The 23604-nt window shown below is 38.1% G+C and overlaps 1 protein-coding gene across 2 annotated transcripts in view; it reads right to left on the bottom strand.

Annotated features, from left to right (window-relative positions):
- BICC1 (BicC family RNA binding protein 1) overlaps positions 1 to 23604 on the bottom strand; it is a 102059-nt gene that overhangs the window by 65854 nt on the left and 12601 nt on the right. For both annotated transcript variants that reach the window (XM_032695214.1, XM_032695213.1), the window contains exon 2: positions 2257 to 2303. Coding sequence is in view for 1 of the 2 variants with exons in the window: in XM_032695213.1 (XP_032551104.1) it covers positions 2257 to 2303 (47 nt within the window). In the remaining variant the exon portion in view is untranslated. The remainder of the gene's footprint in view (positions 1 to 2256; positions 2304 to 23604) is intronic.

Below are 23604 nucleotides of genomic sequence, written 5' to 3'. Positions count from 1 at the left end.
AACTTGTTTCACTTCTCACACCACTTCCACCCAAGAGTTAACTCCAGTGGACTGAGGGTAGTTCATCAGAAAATACTATATAATAATATTTTTTGCATTATTCATGCAAATTATACCTTCAAGTTCTTGATGTCTCTTGAATGCTGCACTTAGTGCCATGGTCTAGCAACCGCAGCAGTAGCGGATCAAGGGTTGGACTTGATGATCTCGGATGCCCCTTCCAACCCGGCTGATTCTATGAATTCCCCTCCCCTGCTCCACTCAAAAACCTGCCAATAATGTCCTGAAGTCTTATTTTCAAAACTGCTTTAAAAAAAAAAATGCATTTGCTATAGATCCAAATTCATATCAAGTTTCTGAAAGTATCTTGCTGCCTTAGTTTGCAAGGTGTTTCTAATGCTACAGATCACTCTCTTCCTCACTACACAATCTGAAACACATGAAAAGGTTCTTCATTTTACCTCCAGATACTCTGCCTTATTCATTTCACATGAGAAAGGAAAAAGTTCAGGTCTGATTAAAGGAAATTGCACAGACAGAGATGGTGAGTAAGCTATGAGCAACTGTCCAAAGATTTCTTCCAACAAAAGAAAACTCAAAGAAGATAGTTTCCATCTGGTTTTATTAGTTGTACTATTGTGTATATGTACTTAGAAACCTCAGAAATCTGCACTACCGTGTTGATGAGACTAAGAAGGTGGCCAGTCAAAATGAAGCAGCTTGAACCTATGGCAGCACCCATGCTGTGTCTATATAATATCTATGCATAAATATGACAAGATATTAATGCCAAGACAGTCATTGTATTATCAATATGGATAAGTAGTCCACTCTTTTACTCAAATACTTAAAGTTCAGCACAGTTTGTTTTCCTGTTGAATTCAAAACAGTATTTTTTGCTATTACACTAATAACTACATAACTAAGGTACATCATAACTACAGTAAATAACCAGGCATCTACCTACACATGTAAAACATAAAAGCCACTCAGTCCCACACAGAGGGAATATTTTATCCACAGCTTCAAGAATTGTGAGCAGATTTATACAAGTGAGAGAAAACACTGTGCTTAAATGAATAATGTGTAGAAGGAAGCACACACTGCTATGGCTTAGCTTTGTTTCAGCAAGAAACCATGCATTTTAATAAAATCCTAAGAAAGAAACTACTAAGACATTTTCCTCTGTGCACACTAATATTAGACAGTTAAGCACAAGCACCACATTTGGAAAAATAACAATCATTGTCAGTCAAGAGCAACGTAAATCTGAAGACTCCTACAAAATTCTTCCTAAAACAAACATTTTGGCAGTATACATACTCCTCTCCAACAGCCTTCATCAAAGCATCTGACAACTGCATGAAGGATAAAGTATTCCACATCTAAAGAGACCTTTGGGAAGTACCACTTATAAGGAAAACAAAAAGTACAGCAAATTACTTTAACGGACTACAAGTCAAAAAGGAGTTTCAATACCCTTCAATATAAAGCATCAGAATTTAGTCTTCTCTGTAGTACAGAGAGATAAAACAGGTAATTGTTTTTAATAGCCTACAATATGCAGATCTTCATGAACAACTGGTTAATAATATTTTGCACACTATACTTGAAAAAAAAAAAAACAAACAACCAAACAGCAACAAACCAATACCATGCTGCTTTGTAAAGTTCCAAGTCATTACTCTTGACCATGTTTCTCTTTGTAGTTTAGTTGCTGCAGGACTTCTTTTTTCAATCCTTCCGTGTCTCTGTCTAACCACAAACTTTATTGAATCACTTTGTGGATTGTGCATTTCTTTCTTAAAAGGCCTTTTCATTTCTCAACCAAATATTTACACTTTCAACAATATCACAAGAGGTTGCAAGTCAGTTTTTCAATAACAGGATGCAGCATTTATCCACAGATAGAAAATCTTTAAGACCACCTCACAACATCTTCTGGATTAACCCCCTGCTATTAAGCAGAACAAAATTTCATGATACATATTTTGACACTGTCAGTTAAAGAACTGTTAACATCGTTAATTTATTAAGAAGTTTTTGTGCATGGATGACAGTAGCATACACCAAAGAACCTATTTCTCATCAATCCCATGCATGGTTGGTGGATAGTAGACACTTTAAATGACAAACGTTTTTCAAAATTTGATTAATATAGTCTATTAAGTTGATCTATTTAGTTGATCTCATGAATGAGCAATGAGTATAATTTCTCCTCTAGTCAGCTGCTGTCATAGAACTAAAATATCTTACCTTCTGAAAAAAGTCTTCCCCACTTTTCCCTTTGCCCTCTGCAGCAGCTGTAAAACAAAAGCAGGATCTGGTCACTAAATACATAGGAGAAAGTTTACAGGCTTATATATAGAAATTCTCAATGAGTACATGCTACTCCGGGTAATTTTTTTCCCATGCAATAAACATTTGTCGACAACTGACTAATAACCAGGTCAACCTTCTGCAAGTCACTTGCTGAGTCCAAGCAGATGTTTGCATTTGCATACTAGAAGTCTAACACACTGATAGATATTTTAGTTGGAAAGTACACATGGTGTAAGTATAACAATGCAGTCACACTACATACTTTGCCATGCAATTCTAACAGTGGGATCAAAAGACAGCTGGGAGGGCACACAACTTGCTATATCAAGATCAAAAACTAGAATCAAAACAAGACAAAAAAATCATATTAAAAAAACCCCTTTTCCTCTATTGTGCTATTTTTTATATTGAACTATAGAGCTACTGCCATTTGGTTTATTGAGACTGAGAAAGTGCCAAAAAACCCAAACACTTCTTAGTGCTGCTCAGTAATGTGCTACTCAATATTGTGCTCACACCTCAACAGCAGGACAAAACATTGTTGTACAACACAGCTTGGAAGCTCACAGGAAGCTATTGCAATATTTAGTGATTTCAAGAGCAAGACCTGGGTTAGGGCCTGGATTATCTCCCACATATATTTAAACCCATAATTGCAAATTTAGTTAATGTACATGATTGCATTTAAGCCAATAAAACTGTTTGCACACAGTTTATGTTGTAGCTTATCTGTGTTGCAACCTGAGACCTAGCAACCAATTCCAAATACAGTAGCTCAAACTGATTGTGCAGAGGATAATTTCTTTTTCCCTGGAGAAATGGATGTCTCCAAACAAAGTACTGGACTACTGAAGCTTATCATCATCGTGATTTTGCTGTGTTTCTCATGTACAAACCAAACCTCTAGCTCACCCCACCACTGGCTTCAAAGCTAAGTTTACATCCTTTAGTTCTCTCCACTCTTCAAATTACACAAGCAACTCCAAACTCTTAAGCTAATGTTAACTCAGCTAACACAATTTAATAACAAATGCAAGCAAGCAGACACAGGCTAGAGGCATGAGATGACTTTTCCTACCCCAGAGGAAAAGCAGTGCCACTACATTTGAAACAGGCTTCTCAAAATATCAATAACAACACTTAAATACCATGGAGGAAGCACACACTAGGAAGTTTGATCTAGTACAGTTCAGAAGTTCATGTTATTTAACTCAAGTGGAGCCAGAGCAGAGGCAGCAAATGAAGCCTGTCCACAGTCATCTCGCTGCAGAGCAATTCCAGACTCCTCAATTCCACAAGTCTGAGAAAATAATGCCCTCCTCCTTCAAAACCCTGAAGTGCCTGTATGAGAAAACCGGTGCGTGTTTCAGCAGAACAAGGTTTCCTGGAAGCAGAGAAAACAATCAGGGAAGATTTCAGTTTTTCAGATTTACAAGCTACCAGTACTAGCAGAAAAAAACCCAACTTTCTTGAAGCAGCCACTTCATGGATACATGTTGCTTTATAAGTTTTCCATTAACTCTGGAATAGCCATGAAAAGCTTTTGGGAACCACACTACTTCAAGTGAAACGGGACCAAGATGCTTTTAATCAGAGGGTACAGGAGATAAAATGGAGATGAGAACATGACAGATGTGAGGCTGAAGTTGCAGTTTTGGGAATAGACAGATTTTTGTTCCAGCTGCAAATGCATGATTTCTAAACTGAATACAAACAAGAGATGGCTTAGATAATAGCAGTGATGCTCTGCAGGGCATTTAAGTAGAATGCTGACAATGTGAATTCCAAGCTTTTTATTGTAGGTTTATTTTTAATCTGAATCATCCTGGTGACCTGGTTTACAGCTTAGCCCCAACAACAACTGATGGTACAACTGACAGAAGCCAACAAGCACAGACAAAGTAAGAAGAGGGAATGCAAACATCCTCAACTGGTTTCATGGGAAAAAACCCCACAACAGTACAGGTAGTAGCAAAGTTGGAGTAAATGGCACTTTAGAAACATCTTTATTTAATAACCACTGGGTTTAGTTGTTACATCATGCTATAAAGATACCCTTCAACACATAAGATACTTTCTGATAATCCATTTGCAAGGTCTCATGATACCTTGGAAAAGGCAGGGAAGACTCTTTGGGGGTTTTGGAAAGAGTGAAGTTGAAGGTCTGTGCCTCAAAGCAGTTCTTCACATAAGAGACATATATGCTGCCATATGTTGGCATTTTGTCACTTCATGTCCAAGATGCAGCATGATTTAATGCATGAAGAGGTATCACTGTGATCATTTTTCATTTGGCTCTTTTTCTATATTAAGGTGATCCAGTCATTGCCATCTCCATTGTGCACTGAAATGAAGTGCTCAGAACTGTGTCTTAAATTGAGTTACACTTAGAGCCATATATTTCACTATAAAAGGAAAAAATGTCTAAAATTTGAAGATGAAATATGTGAAGAAATATATTATGTTTCCTTTTAGGTTAGCTATTTTCCAGCTATTGCCTCCTTTTGCCCCCCTTTCTCTTGCTGTAATTCTTTGCACCAACTATATCTATTTACTCTTCCATTTTGCTTCCTAAAACTTCCTATTTTTCTGAGGAGAAATTAGTTAAGAATTTCTAAATTTCATCAATAGTTTATGAATTGTGATGCTACCCACAATTATATACATTTTCATCTATGTTTATTCCCAAACTAAGTACCATATTTAAGAAAGCTTCCAAGAGGTGTGTGAAACGTGACACTACCTTGAAGCTTTTCTTCCTCTCCAAAATAGGCAAAGGCAGTTCTAGCACTTCTGAAAACAGTAAGAGTAGCCAAAAACAAGGGGAAAGTTATCCATTTCTTTTATAATTGAGAGGCTTCTTTTATAATTGATTTTGTTCAACAGGACAAAGCCAGCATCTTTTGCAGAGAAATGAGCAAGAGGATCATTCTAGAGTTATGAAATTTATGCAGAAGTCATTAAGAGCACAAACCATTTACAGTGCTCACTGCAAGCAGCTGCAATTTAGTAAGCCATTGAGGTTTACCTCAAATCAGATAAACTGAGATAAAAGCAAACTTTAATTTGTGTTTAGGAAAAAAGTCTGCTAGGTCATCACATCCCAAGATCAACTTCTTTCCAAACAAATCTTGAGAGTATTAACCCCGACTCTGAAAATAAACTTTATCTTTGAAATACTATATTGAGAAGCTCCTGAAATTTACATCTGATGGATGCACTCTGGCAGATTATTTTAGTAATCTTACTAACAGTAATTAAAATTTCATTATGAAACCAAGTTTTCTTCAAAAAGCATTAAGCTTCCTAGTTCTGAAACACCCAAGAGAACAAGCCTTTTGTAGGAGGCTGAGGGCAGCAGCAGTGCTGTACCTGTGCTGCCACGGAAGGCAAAACACAGCCCATCTCAAATTTGAAATAAGCTTTCAGATTTTAATAGACAAAATTTCACATTTTCTGACTTTTTAATTAAATTAATGATTCTCAAAAGTAGTGATTTCAAAATACCAGACCAGTAACAAACAACGCTAAGAAGTGACACTAATGCCCAGTACTTACTTAAGTTATACCATCACTAACCCTAACCCAGGAAATATTATGCCAACAAATACAGTTATCTAATGGCTTGCCAAATTCCACTTCAAATAACTATTAAAAACTGTTTTTCAAGCTTTCTTCCTAGAGATGCAGGTCAATAGAACCCCACCATCCTCAGCCACTGTGAGAATGCTTAAAGAGGCAGGTCCAAGCAGTTACTCACAGAAGACAAGACAAACTTTAGTTTTACAAGAATACTCTCATCAACCAAAAGCCAAAGCCCTTGCTACCCTCCTTCATGTGATGGTAGAGCTTCCTGTGCAGCCACCAGGTCTAGCTTCGTATCTGGCAGAAAAAACCAGCATTTACTGGAAGAGCCCCCCTGGTCTTATACTGAGCTGAGAAGGGCAGAGGGGTGGAGGTCTTTGGGGTCCCTCAGCTGGCAGCTCTGGCAGCTGAAGGTGCTCAGGCAACCACAAATTCAGAAGCAACAGATGAAGTCACATTTTTTGTTAAGTCTTCTCCAGAACCACAGGCTCATCTGCCTGCAGGACCAGGGACCACAAACACGAGGCAAAAAAAGAAGAGCAGTTAACTTTCTAACAGCCCATTCTCCAGCAAAAGCACTACCAAGTCAATGGAAGCACTCCCTGAACTCAAACAAATGTGCACAAGGACAACTGCTCAGAGTCCCTAATGAGAAACAGGAAGGTATCAGTGCTTTGACAAGGTTCCCACAGGAGCCCTGGAAAACCATGCCTGGTTACCTGGCTTAGGAGACCACCCCACCCTTCTGCCAGTGGTCCCTGTCCCCAAACCAGATTTGAGAGAAACCACAGACCAAACATTAATTAACGCAAGTGTACTCAACTTCTGACTGGCAAATTGATTCATTTCTGCCAACCTCTGCAATTCAGGAAATATTGTTTTCTTAGAGACAGTATTTATTTCATGGTATTGAATAATTACTTAACCAACCTTCACAAAAACTGGGATTACTTTTACACAAAATTGTAACATTGGTTTCAGAAATCCAGATGAAACCTATGTAAATGTGCATAATAAGCATTTTATATTTTAAGCTATACTCTGTTTATTATAATTTCTTCCATACCATGAAATATTTTATATGAGGTTTTTGCTTTTCAAGACATATTGGATTGCTGAGGTTCCATCCAATACAAATATGAAACAGTTGAAACAGGTGTTAACTGTTACGGTACCCATGAAGTACACCATTTGTCTACTTAATCACCAAATCATAAAAAAGCCCAATTGTAATTTCTTCTAAGTTCATATGGAAAATGAATTTGGACTTTCAGTTCAAATGTTATTTTATAATTAAAAAAATTATTACAATACAGATCATATTTTACAGGAACTGAACCCAAAAGTCATTTAGAGATTTGACTTAATCAGTGTATTATCATAACTTTGTTGATCTCACACATCAGCTTTGTGTCTTATTTTCCAAACTCTTGTTATGCAAAACTCAATGTAATATTTGTTCGTTATGTTGATTTAGTGTCAAAACTTTCTCCTCTGTGTGCATTGAAAGACCACATTTTTAAAAGAGAACAAAAAAAAGGATGCTCTGCTTTGCAGGTCTCAGCTGCAATGAAACGAAATCGTTCCTTGCATCAAAATACCCTTTAACAGGACAGATAATGAGATATTATTTTAATTTTAGCAAGAAACTCTAGAATAATATACCTGAAAGTAAATACTCAATTTACTTTTCCTATCCACTGAATGAGAAAGAATTCATAACACTTATGTCAACACTGTCCTCATGTTAATTAGGCTTGATTTTTTTCCGAAACTGCCATGGAAACACACCAGCTATGCAACCAGGTTGATTTTTATTTAGTATTAATTTGTAAATTAAATGGACAGTTATTCTTATCCAAAACCTGTGCTCTCTCTTCAAAGTTACCAAGCTGTTATCAGACACAAAGAAACACAACCAAAAACTTCTTTCATTGAACCAGAAACCACCTGACAAAAAGATTATGTTTTCCTGTGCACGAAGGCAGACTCTATCCCACACATACTCTGAAAGCTTGCTTATATCAAGCCAAGATAAAGAATTCTACCCCCACGACCACAGAGTTAAGCCAAATTGCTGAAAATATGCCTTTAGGAATAAAAAGATAGAGCACACATTGTTAAAGAAAAAAAAAAATCTGACCTTAAATTGAATTTGCTGAAATCCAAACAAAATGATTTTCCATTTTTCTTGTAACTGCAAAGCCAGTCTCACTTCTAGTTTTCAGCTTAGGAACTAAGAAGTCAGAGAGACAGCTCAGCTAAAATGAACAAGTCTGGCAAGAGAAGTAACAGGGCCCAAACAAATAGAATTCAAGGCTAATAATTGGCTTTTCAATAAGATTACCTATTCTTTTCACTTTATTACTGATTATAATAAACTTCATTAAGTAACCATAACACATAGCAATCTCAATATTTCGGGGTCTTATGTGGCTTCATAGATATGTCCAAGTTTTTCAGAGACAATGAAAGAAAATCAGACATTAAGACTTCCTTAAACTCATACACAGAGCAACCTTTATGTTTTGAGGATGTTCACCATAGACAGGTCAGAGTCAACTGGAGGGGTCAGGAAAGGGGGCTGAGCAAAGGGAGACCAACTCCAAGATTCTTGAGGAGTTACCAGAACATTCAACAACCAAGAAAACTGGCAAAACATACCTGTCCACACAGCATGATGACAAACACTAATGAGAAGGACAGGAGATACATGGTATCTGGAATATTACCGAAACTATCCAATGTCTACATATTCTGTGACAAAAAGACTCCTGGACTGAAGGTGAAAATAAGCATCACCTCTTATTAGAAGTCAGGGAAAAAATTTACAAACAATGCAAACAAAAACATACCCATGAAATGAACTTACAGTGTTTATAAGGGAGCATTTTTGCTCTTGGTAGAGCAGCCAAAGAAGAATTGGAAGAATTTCAGCATGCTTAGTAAACGACAATAGACTGTTTAATATCTGGACATTTTTGGGTGGGTTCCACTCTATCTCCTGTTAGGAGGAACTCAATATCCAACTGCTGAGTTATCCATAGAGAGGCCAGATGTGCTGTAACTTCTGGCAGACAAAACAGTGCTGGGAAAAAAAGCAGACTGAGCACAGGATACTTTTACCCTGCTGCTGAAATACCCCCTTGGAAGTCCAGTGTCTCCGGCCTCTTTTTGGGCTACTTTCTAGCTGGATGAGGTTTTCTTGGTCAAGGCCTACGTCACCTGAATGTTCTTGTAACCACACACAGGTAACACATCTCTTTTCTTCATCCTACCCTGAAGGCCACATGTACTCTACAATACAGAATCATGAACACTATATTATCAGGCACATTCACTTATTAGAGTATTTACTTTTCAATAGCCTCTTATTCCCCTGCATACTGTATTAAAACTAAATTGTTGATATTAAAAATTAAGATTGTTGGCAAATGATTCAAACCAATCATACAACCAGAACTCATGAAGTTTCACCCATCCATCTTTTGTGATGAATAAAGAGAACAGCAACATGGAGAAAAAGGGAAAGCTTAAAATAAACTGGGCTTTCTTTCACTACCTCTGCCTAAGTTACCAAATAAGAATGCAAGAAAAAAAAAGACCAAAAAGACATTGATTTTGAACAAATATTCCTAGAGATATGCTTGTAGTATTAGCACAAACTGACAGATTCGGTGACTAATAGCATAAGGGGAAAAAAAAAAAAAAAAGGAAAAAAGAAAAAAACATTGTGTTATCCAGAAGGCTACTTGCCTTGTCCACTCCATCATCAATATTTTTAGAGTTGCATAACTATAAAAGTCTATCTAGAACCAATAATCTAACACATAACAACTAAGTTTTAGATAACTAACACATTTTTCTACTTTTGCAAAGCTAATCTATCTCTAGGGAAAAAGCTGTCTGCCAGGGCTCTGTATAGAGAAAGTCTGTTTGTTTATTCATTTTTAGAGACAAGTCACAGCTTGAATGCAGGCTGTGAAGCTGGGGTTGCTTTGGGAGCCCCATTTTCCTTGTTAGAAATCCCTCCTTTCAAAGGCACACATGGGTTTAGCTCATCCACTCAACCACAGAACAATTATGTGACATGGAGCACAGGCGAGTGCACAGCACAAGATTCAGTATTTTAGCAAACATAATAAAGTGACTGCTTTGCTTCCTGCCAGCTACTCTTGAAAACAAACCCAGGAATACTGAGTAGCTGTCAGCACTGTGTTACCTGATTAAAACTGCTCTGTCAGCTGCCTCAGACTGACACTTGTTCACTACTAAAGCCACAAACACTCCATCTCTATAACTGGGTAAAATATTCCTGGAAGTCTCCCACGTCATCCTTCAGATGCACTGGAGGACCTCTGCTGTTTCCCATAGTAGATATGCCAGCCCATGTTCCTACACAAAGTTTTCAACCTCCTGTTCCTCCATCCAAGTTTTTCTCAACTTCTTCAGTTTGATGCTGGCATTTCTAGAGCCCGTTCTCACCTTTCACTGTCAGAACCTCGGTTGAAACCAGAACCTCTTCTCCTTTAGAGTATTTGGTTGCTCGATCATGAACAAGTGAGAAAAGAGCCTCTTTGGAAGTCACTATTTATCAGCCATACAATCCCTCAAGTTGAAAAATATCTCCAAGATCATACCCTACATCTTTCTTTAAAAAGTTCTTCTGAATTCTTGATTTCCATGACCAACAGAGATTAAATCAATGGTCCTGCTTCTGGGATCAGCGGAAGGTTTGTTGGAAATTCCCTAACTAATAAAAATTCAGTTGAAGTCTAACATGAAAAACAAAACCAAGCAAAGCACAACTTGACTTAATATTTTCTTGAAAACATAAAGTGCCTCAAACTAACACAAATTTTCCATTTCAGGTTTGTAGCCACCACTTTACTGGTACCGTAAAAGGAGAATATCAAGGCCAAAAGTGTACCCAGCTGCTACATGGTGGGAAAGGAGGTGAGAATTCAAAGAAAGAAAAAAATTGAAGACAGGGCATCCCAATTAGAGGGCTGCTGTTCATAAAAAGTACTGGATATTTTTCTGAAACCTGAACAACACTTGGTGCATTACAGTAAAAATTCATCAACTCAAAATCATAACTTTAAAAGTTATTTAAATCTTGGTGCTAAAACAATAAATAATTAAAGTTCTAGATATACCATACAAAGTTACAGAACATAGTTGATGGGGGCTAAGGTTTCCTTTTAAAAACAGAGACCTAACTTTTGATAACTTTTCACCAAACAATTCCCATATTATCACCGGATTTTTGATTACAAGCAACATTTTTCTTCCATTTTAATCAACGGATGAACACAGCTTTCTCACAACTAAATACTGTAGCAGCTGAGTTGAACACCCTATTACTGTTTTCTCTTAAGACAGAAAGAATTTGCATCTCTGCTACCTATAATCACCTTTCTTTAACAAGTGAAGCAAATATTGACAATTACAATGAGACAGCTTTGTTAAGATCCATGGTTTTTAGCATGAGTCCTATTAAGTACACTCATGAACTGTAGCTCACCTCAGTACCTTCCCCAGTTTTGGGAAAAACATAATTGCAGATATATTGGATACAGTATTAAAAAGGGGAGAGATTGAGTCTATGCTTTGCATGTTCATAAAGCATTTTTGCTACCAAAATACATCAGAATAAAGCATCTATAACTTCAGCCTTCCTATACTCCATGGCCAAGCTGCTCTCCAGAAAGATGCAAACCGGAGTCAGACTGACATCCCAAAAGCATCACCTCTACTGAGAAGTGTAAAGGAAAGATGATGTGGTTTAGCTTGTATTACTTTATTCACAGATTTAGTTAATTGTGTCCCTTCCTTCAAACATGACTTTTTGCATTTCAATTTTCCAGGAAATTTGGAAGCCCATGGCCAAAATGATAGGCTGGCCAGAAACAATTTTCATGTTGTATTAATTTGTTCCAAATCCTTTGCAGTGAGGAACTGACAGCAGCAGCCTGCAGCCAGCCATGAAGTCAGCAAGAGCACTCTCCCTCATTAAACAGAACTTAGATGTCATCAAATCCCCTGACCCATGATCCAAGGAGTGGTAGTTTTGGAGGAGACAGCTGGAGAAGGGCAGCTCTGGTAGCTGGAGGAAAACCTCACCAATATCCCATACGACCCACTGCTGTTATAAAACATTTCTCATCACAGCAATAGAATTTATGAATATTTATGCCAGCAACCAAGTTTTCCACTACTGTAGTCTTCCTCTCTGACGCAAGGGAAGAGATCAAAACACTGGGAGGGTGCAGCCATCCCAGCCCCACTTTCACCTTGCCTACCTCAGTTGACTCCCCCATCATTATTAGTGCATGAGCTGCCATGCACATAACCTGCTCTAAATCTGAGGGCTGTTGTTCCCTAGGAAGGTGTTTTGTGAGACAAGGATCCAGCTCTGAGGCTCCAGCATTTTGCCCCTTCCCTTCAGTCCAGCACTGTCAACACTCCAAAGGGGACATGACAGCTGACTGAGCTCCCCCTGAGCTGTCACACACCTGGAAATCAGCCAGAGCATTCACATGAGGGTAGGAGAAGTAAGAGATGTAAAGCTTGGCTTGGCATTTTTCTAACAAGCTCTGCAGCAGGACTGCCTTCTTGAGTCAGTGGATGCTCTGAAGGCTCAAAGAAAAGCCCTAGAGTGCCTCAGGAGGCAGAACCTCAACTGTTGCCAGTGCCTGACAGATCCAACTCTGCCCCCAGGCCAGAGCACCCATTTAACAGAACTTGGTGTTTACAGGAGGAAAGAAAATCATAATCTCATAAGTGCCCCAGGGGCTGACAGAGGATACCTGCCAACCACAAAAGCTCTGCTCTCAGCAGGCTGATGGCTGGGGATATTCTTTCCATTTGTTTAGGGTTCAACTTTCAATGCACAACCACTTTTGTTGTCAGGTATGTGTGTACAGATACTGTGTGATCCATTACAGGGGAAGGAAGAACATAGCAAGGCTGTAAAAAAATTAGAAACAAAAGCCCTACAGATTTGGATAAAAATGTACACAATATTTTTCTGATGGCCCTGCTTATTATGAGTCATTCACAGATGTGGAGTTGCAGGAGAGAAGCCAAGACTAAGTCAAAGACAAAGCTTTATACAGGAAACCAGTTTAAGGCTGTTGCAATGCAGGTTACACACTGAGCCACGAGGCCTTTTCCAAGAGTAATGAGACACTGTGTGTATCTGGCCCCATCATGCTGAACAAGATTCTGAAGTACACTCAACAGGGACAAAAAACATTACTGGGAATTAAGAAGCCTCTTCCTTTTGCAAAAGTCAACCAATCCCACACTCTCCATCTTCCTGGATGCAACTGGAATATTTGGATAACAAAACACAAACAGTTCTCTTCTTCTGTCCAAAACCCATTTTCTTTCCATTTCAGTCTTTTTATCAGAACAAAAAAACAACAGCCTCAGAGTTTTTAAAGGACACGTGTTGCAGACACTTCTCTAGGCATCTGTGCTCCTGCTTCTGCACATCTACACAGCTGCAAACACCTCATATGAAAACGGCCACACTTGCAAATCCACACACCCAGACTGCTTGGCATCATTTTTTTCCTTTAACCTATCATACTACAATATGATGAAAATAAGTTCTTCTAGCTATCAAAATATATACATAACAAGTAGCAAAGGACAAAAAGTTTAAAAAGTCAAGAAAAAAAAGCATAAGATATTAGCAGATTTAATAAGTACAGGCAGAAACACTGGGGCAAGGCACTGAAGCATTCAGCTAATTAAAAAAAAAAAGGAAGAAAAGAGTAAAAATCACATTTTAACACACAACTCAATTTACAGAAATACATTGCAAATCTCAATTTCTACCTTTCATAGCTTTAAAGACAGAAAAAAATTGTCCCAGTTTAGATTATTCTTAGATATCACCACAGATAATGTTTGAAGGGAACAAGTTCATCTGTTTCAGTCAAGAACAAACACAGTTCTGTGTAAACAACATCCCTGTGGAAGTCGCAAAGCAGATGTGTAAGAGAGAGTGGGATGGATCTCCCCAAAGGGTGGAATCAGAGGAAATAAACTTATCCTACATCAAGTTTAGAGCTGTGTATCACCACAGCTAAGCGTGTGCCAATTTGTTGCCCATTTTTCCATACATTATTAGCTAGGCAAGGAATCCAATTATGTATCAGCATAAAACCACAGCAATATAAGTTACTTTGTCAAACTAAAGTTTACTCACAACACCAAGATCTTTCTGCTTTTAAAAAGCTAAGGAAATGAAGTAATTGTTTAGGTAAGAAGATCAAAGCACAACAGAAGTCTAGACCCTTCTGCTAAAGGTGAACAAGTTTTATTTTCACAGCTGGTTTTACGTCCACATTTTCAACATCTACATGATTTTTTTCTTATGAACAGTTCCCATATTAAAAAACACAACTGCTATATACAGCTGCCAAAGCATTAAATGATTCCATTTATGTGCATGCATATAAATAAAAACATACGCACTCAGAGCGAATAAAGAATGTCAAGTTGTATAATTAGGGTTTCTAGACACAGTTTACAATAAGATAAAAGCCTGCACTGGTTTACATTGCAGAAGCCTAGCATCCATACCAGCTCAAACCATGCCACATTAGGAGATGTGGGCTGCATCAGCTGTCAAGGATAATTTATTAGCTTTTACTTTAGAGTTGTGGACTGTTCAGCAGGAAAGAGGACAGCTAGCTTAAGACAAGCAAAAGCATTCTGGTTTCAGAGTGTTAAACAGCAACAAATTAAAACAATTACATTAATTTTATCTCCTAAGCTAAGTTATTCCATTTGGGAAATCCTACCTGCTTCTTCACTGAGTCAGCACTACAGATATAAACAGTACTGGACTGAGTCATAGCCAATGCATGTATCCAGAAAAACAGTGCTCTGAGCTGGCACTAGGAGAAAGTCTTCTGGACAAAAAGATGCAGCTCCACAAGAAATTCTGCACTTACACTGGCAGCACATCTTTTTATTACCAATCTATTTTCCAAATTAAATAATCTTCTATGAAAAATTCACTGAATGATATCAGATCATTGAAGTTGGTAAAGTTCAGCTGAACAATAACTACATTTTTTCACCACCTATTTCTAATTCATTTTTCATCAATAACTACAGAAAACCTACAACATCATTTTCTCTACAGTAAATGAAGAGCTGAATGACAGGAAGGTAAATCTTTTCCATTGTGGAAAAAACTAACCAGTTGCAAACTGCACTCAGTTTGCTAAGTACTATTTCAGAAAACTTAAGTATTCTTGCCAAACCAAGTGTAAGGTGGCATAGAAAAGCAGAATTTCAAGTTACACAAGCAAGCAGCAAAGTCACGTATTCATAACCAATTCATTGAGAACTGCTCAGCTGAAGGTGCTATAAATCCACCAGGCTTTCCACAATGCCTTGGAAACAAATACCTCCCAAAAATGCAGGATGGCTCAGGCATTATGAAGTTGAGCTCAGGCTGTTTATTACAGAGTCAGCAGAAAGAGACCTTAAGTTAGTCACCTAAGGGTTAAAGACCAAACCAAACTCTGGCAGAATGTACAGGGATATTTATTCAAATACCTCAATGCTATTGAGATTTGTCCCTCAAAGATCCCAAAGCTCTTTCTGAAATTAAACGCAGACATGCTGGAAGCACACATCACTAAAACTGCACACGGATGAGAAGTTTTAACTGCCCCATTCACCTTAAAGCACTGATCTAAGTTGTTAGCCATCTTCACATGGGGACTCCTCCCAAATTTGGGCCGATCTCAGGAAAACAAAATTAGTCAGGGATGTAAATTTTGCAGTACTAAAATAAAATATATGAGCATGCTGTAGGAATAAAGATTATCACCAACTTTATAGCTCAGCCATCAAATCCCATATGTATTTTTGGGCCACGTTTTCATATACAGCAACACACTCAAGTTAGTTTTTCTTGGTTTCCAAACTATGTATTCTGGCTACGTGGGAGATGTGTAGAAATGCAAAGCTCCCCCCACCCCAAGGCTCCGAACAGATGGGTCTTTAGAAAGCCAGCTGTATTAACCATTGGATTCCTTGTGATTCCCACCTCCTAGAGGCAAGGTCCTGCCTTAAGGGAGCTGAAATGCTCCCGAGGGACTGCACGGTCCGGGCAACACCTTTGAACCGCTACACTTGCGGCAGGGAGTGATCTCCATGTGCACTTTTCAGTATTCAGGAAGCAACCCCGCAGAGGGGTGGAACCTCTAGCAGTCGCTTTGACTGCTCAAACCTATCCCGAAACTGCTACTGGGCATCTGACTAACTCTAAATAAACATCACTTAGGGGTGTGTGTACCCAGATGTGAAAGCCTGCCTTTGTGGGCTGCTGAACCTTTTATTCAAACCCCACAAAACTGAGCGAGGCGTTTAAGGAACGCTCAGGAAGCGGAGAGTTGGAGTTATGTTGCCCACACAAACAGGCCCAAAATATGTTACTCAAGTCCTAAGATTTCCTTTTTTTTTGCACACAAGCAAATCACTGCCTACCACATACGATCTCAAGGACCAGTATCTCGCCCCCTGCAAGCTAATTTGTATTTTTATGGACTCAAAGCTATTTCTACAACTGTTGTTTACAAGAAATATATAAGCCAGGAAAACTCTACAAAACTCCATTTACACAACCTTGTGATACAGTGCAGGAAATGCTTAAGCTAAATTAATGACCACAAGCAAACAAGAAAGCATTGTTTAGTGGTTAGACAACCAAAGCTGAGTTACCAGCTCATTTATCTAGAAGCCTTGACTATGTCTGGAATTAAGCTCCTCTTTTCCACTTCCAAGAGTCAGGGAAGTCCTGCTAAGAAGAACTGATACAATACCAAAACCCAGTAAGTTCATGCAAAATAAACTGGAAAGAAACTCGTAAACTTAAGATATAAAATGTCAACTGTGGGGAAGCAAAAAATTGAAACAAAGAATGTACAATTTCTGCCAAAATCTAGAAGAACAAACAATAACAAGTAAGGAACTAATGTTTGGCCCATTTCTGCCTCCAGTTCCTGCGTGGAGGCTTTAGCTGAAGAAATATCGTAGTTTTGCAAACAAAAACAGGATCAAGTAGCAAGATGTTACTGCAGCTGATTTAATGTAATCCTGTTTTCAGAACTAATTTTTTTTTTACCCTTTTTGCTCAGTATCACTCAATTTGGATCCTCTCCGTAGAAGTTCATGTCAAAGTTTTTTTTCTTCTGTATTATATCAACTATGAACTCCTTTTTCAGTATTTACATAGTAATAAAGTTATACACAGAACAAATAAGGAAGTTAGTCCAAACCTGGTCTGTAGTAGGAAGCTAATACCTCATACTGCACATCTATAAATTATCTCAGATGTGAATTAATATTTCCAATGGCCAATTTTTAAGTGTCTGCTGCTCAGGGCAGGGCACATCTCGTAATAAACGAGGAAATGTTAGCAAGCATCATAGCAAGCATTTAGCATATCCCAACATGGCACTTACCAGCATAAACAGTGCTCCTAAAGTCTATATTTACATTTGCTTTTGTATGCATATTTGCCTCAAGTACCGTGGTAAGTGCCTCTTTACTCGGGCAGCATAACACCCTACTCCTCTAAAAATACTCGAAGTCAACCTGCAATACACCACAAAGTCACTGAGCAGATTTTAAGTCACAGGGTAACAAATAAAGAATTTCCACTTTTGTATCACCAAACACATAATGAAATTACTACCTATTCATAAAAAGCACTATGGGCTAAACGTTGTGTAACATCTCTCAACATGTTGTACTTGCAAAATATCCCAGTTTTTATAAATATTGCCCATGTGTTTCATTGCTTACATAAAGCTTTTGCCAAAACACTCACTTTTTAAGTGACAAGGAAATCTTAGTAATCTGGAAGGAATGTCAGTGAACCAAATAGAAAAATCAAGTCTACTATTTGCCCTGTTACCTACCAATTTGTGTTCTTTGGAGTAGTCATAATTAACTGACATAATGAATGCACATATCCAGATCTGTTGAAGCTCAGCTGACATAGTACACTTGTCAATTCTAAGATATATTTTCTAACCAATGTCACTCTCAGGACTCAATAGTGAATAAAACCAAAACCACAGCCAGTTTTGGGACAAAAAAAATATTAAAAAGTGTTATTCAAGAAGACAAAGATTAGATTGCTATGACAGCAGATAAGTTAGACTGCAAACTACAGGAAACAGCAACGATGTTGATGAAGTTCTTTTAAAATAGACCAAGAAATAACTACTGTAAACCATCAACTCAAGTATCAAGTGAGCCTTGCAAGAGGAAAAATATTATCCAAAACCCATAACCAGGGAACACTAGAAGAGATTACTCTTGAGGATAATTGTAGCTAGAAATCATAAAGATATGTAATAGGAGAAAAAGGACTCCTTTTTTTTATGGAACCACATTTGCTTCTGTAAAGTACTTAGCTGTATTTGATTTATATGATGTAAGACACAAGTAAGCATATTCCTATAAGCTATTTTCAATTCAGTTATATGACTAGACTACTTTCAACTTATTTTAAACATATCTAAGTTGATATGTGGGAAAACAAAACCACTGTATGAATACGCGATTTCTAACTCAACAACAGTTTTGTTTCAAGCAGACAAAGGTCTCTGGACTGCAAACCGCCTTAAGGAAATACAGTCCACTTGAGAGCAGGCTAAAGTAGCTCAAAGCCAGCGTTCCCAGACATAAATATGAAGGTACTGGGGTCAGGTTGCCATGAAGGAGACAAGTTGCCCATCAATTAAAAAAAAAAAAGTGACCACATATGTGTGTTTGCAACAGCCACCAAAAGGAACTATACAAGTGTTTTATGTTCAGCAGAACTAACAATAAACTAAGCCTCGAGCACTTATTTTTGCTGGAGAGTAAAAATATAATGGCACTGTTGCCACTTGACAGCCAAGGGGATCTCAGCTTTGTATTTCAGTGAAAAATAATCACGACCACCCCACCGCCCCGGGCATAGATTGGTCAATACTCCTCATGTGCTCGCATTTGGCTACTGTTTCTCCTAAACACCAGTTAGCAGTTCATTTTAAAAACAAAAATTAAAAAAAATGCAACAAAGCCTTGTTCTAGTCCTAATCAGATCCAGTTAAGAAGAAAATTGCTTTAGGTTTTCATTCTCCATCAAAATCTGTATTAAGGGAATAATACAGAAAAATTATAAGCAGTTAATAACAGGAACAAAATCACCTCATTAAAAAGTATGCATTTATGTACAAGGTGAACACACTAAGTCAGCCTCTCTTTCTGATGATTATTTCAAGCCACAGAATTTTTCAACCCCAAATTGCAATTCATACAGACAAGTATCACAATCACAGAAACACCTGAAATTTTTCAAGTCCTCCATTACTTCTTCTAGGCTTTATCAAGCCCTAACAAGAGACATCTTTCACATGTTGGGTGAGATTTACACTGCTGAGAAGTTCTGCAGTTAAACTGCAAGTTAAAAAAATATAAAACAAACAAAAAAAATTATATATAATAAACCCAAAATAACCTCTAATGTTCCTTCCTCTTATAATTTAAGAAAAAAACTTCCACTGACCAAACTCTTAAATTGTGTTGTCCTCAATATACTGAGTCCTTGACCTCTATTTCAGCCTTTTTATTCACACACAGGAACTCAGGATGGAAAAAGCCAGGTTACTATTCCCACAGGTTTGCAAGAACTATGCAAAGCCTGGAGTAATGCTGGATAAAGCCACAAAGCCATCCAGGAGAAAAATAAAAACAAAGTAAAGCAGGGGTGTGCCACCAGCCAAAACCTGAAAATTTATGGTTATGTATATTACCAAAAATTGTCAACCCAACAATTATTTTCCTGAGAGAGGAAGGAGAGGATTGATCATGGAGCTCTTGAATCAGAAAATGCCTGCTACTAAGGACCAGAAAAGTTACAAAAGCCTTTGCTCTTTGTGATCCAAGGATACAAAAAGCTCTGCTGAAAAAAAAAAAAAATTGTCCACAAAAGATTCCTAACATTCTTCTTCCATTACAATAATATAGACTTCAAGATGTTCCCCCACGTGAACTATAGCTTTGTGCAGAGCAACCCAGCCAACAGAAAAAGTGCATTCTCCATGCAGTTAGAATAGATCAGCTTTAAAACTAAGCAGAAAGGGAAAACTGGGGACTTGCTGCTCTATTTCCTCCGCTGAATTTTTGGAAAGTTCATGTTTCAGGAGTCTTTAAGCAGAGTAAACAGTATCTCACGGCTGCAGAAAACTGCCCTTGAAGAGGAGGGTTAATAAAACTACATTAGATTTCTGAGAAGGCTCTGCCAGTGTATCATACTGGAAGCTTCCACTTCCAGACAGGGAGGTATTTTCATAAGAACTGGCTTTTTGAAATTTTAAAGTTGGCCTTATTTCAGAAATACATTGAGAAAGGATAAGAACGGGTCCCTCCAGAGGGAACTCCAGCTCTGCTGCCACACCACAGAAAATGTGCATTTTCAGTTCAGAAAAATCCTCCCTGAAGTGGAAGCGTCCACTTAGAATAAACTATATTATGCCTCATCCAGAAAAATGGCAAACAGAGCCCTACCCACATATGATAAGTATTAAGGAAAGCCTTCTACTATTGACTTTATTTAACTGGGTCTTCCTAGAGTTGCAATTAATCCCTAAGAATTTTCCAAGTTCCTCAGTTAGCAGAGACTGTGATTTTTATGCCAAGTCTGTTTTTACAGTTGAAAAAAGTCCACATACTCACAGAAACACAAACCCAAGATTCAAAACATCATCTCCTAATATTGAAATCCAGATATTCTAACAAAAAAAAAATCAAATACATACTCCCTTTATTCCAAAATAATACTTATTATCAATACAATTTATTCCTGAGCTCAAGATAGTACAAAAGTATAACTATCAACTGCATACAACTTATTGCAATAACATGAGTACAACCCATCAGATGCACCTCCAGTCTTCAAGCTGCACACAGTTCCATTATCTGAGAAAAATCATTTTTTCAACTGACTGTTCTTGAGATAAACCTGACAGTGCTGTGTTTTCTCTTGTGCCAACAATGACTTTATCACTTAATTTATGTTTTTAAGCCTCCTCCTTCATGCTGTTTTTTTACCTGTGCTATTTCAACTACTTGAACTGTTCCCTTTAAACAGAATTTGGCTATTGTTTGCTTTTTGTTTGGCACATTACTAAAAACAATGAGGCATTGCACACAATTAGGACTAATTCAGTCGTATGGAGACTAGCAGATTGTTCTGTAAGGACAAGCATGTGAGTTCACATTTTATTCTTTTTCCATAGACACAAAGCTCCCAAAGTTGTCTTGACGTAGAGGGAGGGGCATTGCAATGGCCAGAATAAAAATCCAGGAAACTCAGTAGCCTCTGAAAGCCTCTACAAATCTCAACCCTGCATAATAAAAAAATCACATCTAGAATTAACAGAGGTGAAAGTCTGGATGATGTACTCCATTTCTAGAGTTCATAAGCCATTATTATTAAGACTGCCAAAACCAGCAACATTTCCTGTTTATGTTTTTTTTCTTCTATTTTGATTTTGGTTGAATTTGGAGTTCCTGTTACCACTCAACTGGCTTTAACCATAAAATACTTTTCAGCTCTGTAAGTTGTTACCCTGAAATCATGAGACTGCTTGGCTACTACGAACCCACAACCTTGGCAAAACCAATTTGCAGGAATTGATACAACTCTTTTCTGTAACTTGATGAAAAATAATCACCAGATTTAAGGTGTCAGAAGAAAAAATTGGTTTTCGAAAAAAAAGCAAATTGGCTTCTGTCACCTAAGCTATCACAGTGAAATATTTGCCTGCTCTCACTGTGCCTGCATGAACCCACTTGATCATAAATCAGAGAGTTTTCTCCAGAAAAGAAAATATATTCTTACATTGCTAAAGAAACAGCACCAGGAAGGGAGCTCAAGCATCAGCCCCTAAGGTGTTCAGTGTGGGTGTTCAGTCCATTTTCAATCTCTACTTGGCAGTAATTAATCAATTCCTGCCAGAAAAATCAAAAACCAGTCTGTATTTGAGTAAAGGGAGCAGACCTGGGACCCATCTGCAGCAGTACCTGGCATTTACAGAAGCACCAACAAGAGTCCTTTGAGCATAGTAAAAAGAAATTAAATTAAAAGTTACTTGAATTGCCTAAAAAGGCAATTTTCCTCCTAAGCAGCCTCTTCATCTCTACTTCTCTCCCAAACATGTTGGAATATTATCCCTTTAAATTCAATTAGGTTTAACTCATAAATTACTTCAAAACAGAAATTGATGCTGCATTTCTAAACCTGAACTAAAGACTTACAGCTCAGGAGCAGGATGTTTGAGAAGACATCACCTGGGAACCATAAGAGAACACAAAGATTTATTTTTTTTTATATAAGTAGAAGGGAGTACCATCTTTTCACTTGTGCTGATGTTAAACTCCTTTGTACAATATAAAATTACTTTTACATTATTAAGAACATATGCTTACTCCTTTGATTACTAAAAAGATGTAAGACAGGTTAAATTACAACAAAGTGCTGAATACTAAGGACTTTAAAGTGTTTCACAATAAGAAGCTCCATCTATAAGTTTACCATTACCTTCACACTACCAGGTAAAACTGTTCTACTTTACAAATACGTAATAGTCTCCCAATTTATATTTTTAATCATTTGCAAGACATTAAGATGACGACTCAAAGTGCACAATGCCAATAGCTTACAAAGCAAATACTTAGCTGTACTTAAAACTACACTCCTAAAACCTCTAGTGTTATCTAGAAGACTGCAAAATTTATTTTATGGCTGTGGCTTTTCAGAGTAGAACAAAGCAAATCCTTGCTGACTGGCTCATGAGCACCAGTTCTTTTGGTTTCCATCTTTCAACATGGAAGTCAACATGCACTGAGGCATCTGAGTTTGCTTTATTGCAGCAAACAAAATGCATTAGAGTCTCAACCATCTTGCCACAGCCTCTGTTCCAGTAAAGCAGTAGCTCTTCTGAGACATGCACTGCATCTCCTTCCTCCTCACACCACACGGAAAGAAGGCAAGCCTGGGTAGGTAGGAAAGCATCTACACCAAAGCCTACACTCAGATGTAAGTGTTCACCAACGATCTATTCCATCTGGAGGGGCAGGTTAGGAGAGGAAGGAAAACATCTGAATGTTTACCCAGCCCCTGTGGGTTCCCAACTCCTGTGCCTGCCCCGAGCCTGCTCTCACAGCCTCAAGTCTGTGGAGCAGCTGCAAAAATGCCGAGTGGGCTCCAGTTGATCCTGATCCATCACACTGCTGGAAGGAGGCAGAACAGAGCTGGTGAGTGGTTTCTCCTCCTCTCCTCCCATAAAACAGCACAAACAAAAGAGAGAGCAGAAGAGAGGCTGCACAGAAGCAGCTCCTCTCAGAGCAGCCCGTCTGGCTGCTGTGCGACGTACAGGGAGATCCTTCCTGTTCACATCCAAAGCTACTGGACTCTTATAACCCTCTTAGTCACGTCTCCCTTCGCCTCTTGGGTCTCGAGATTTCCCGCTTTAAAAATATTTCCTATCCGTCTGAAAAACTTGGCCTTGACACCCTCCCAGCGAGTCCCTGCTCTGGCGAACCTGCACGGGCAGTTGTGTAAATCTTTCCTTTAACTCAGCCACTCTTCTCCCACGCCTG

The sequence above is a fragment of the Chiroxiphia lanceolata genome, chromosome 8, assembly GCF_009829145.1.
Source record: "Chiroxiphia lanceolata isolate bChiLan1 chromosome 8, bChiLan1.pri, whole genome shotgun sequence".
Lineage (NCBI taxonomy): Eukaryota > Metazoa > Chordata > Aves > Passeriformes > Pipridae > Chiroxiphia > Chiroxiphia lanceolata.
The sequence above is the reverse complement of the archived record's forward strand: the minus strand, read 5'-3'. Positions and strand labels throughout refer to the sequence as shown.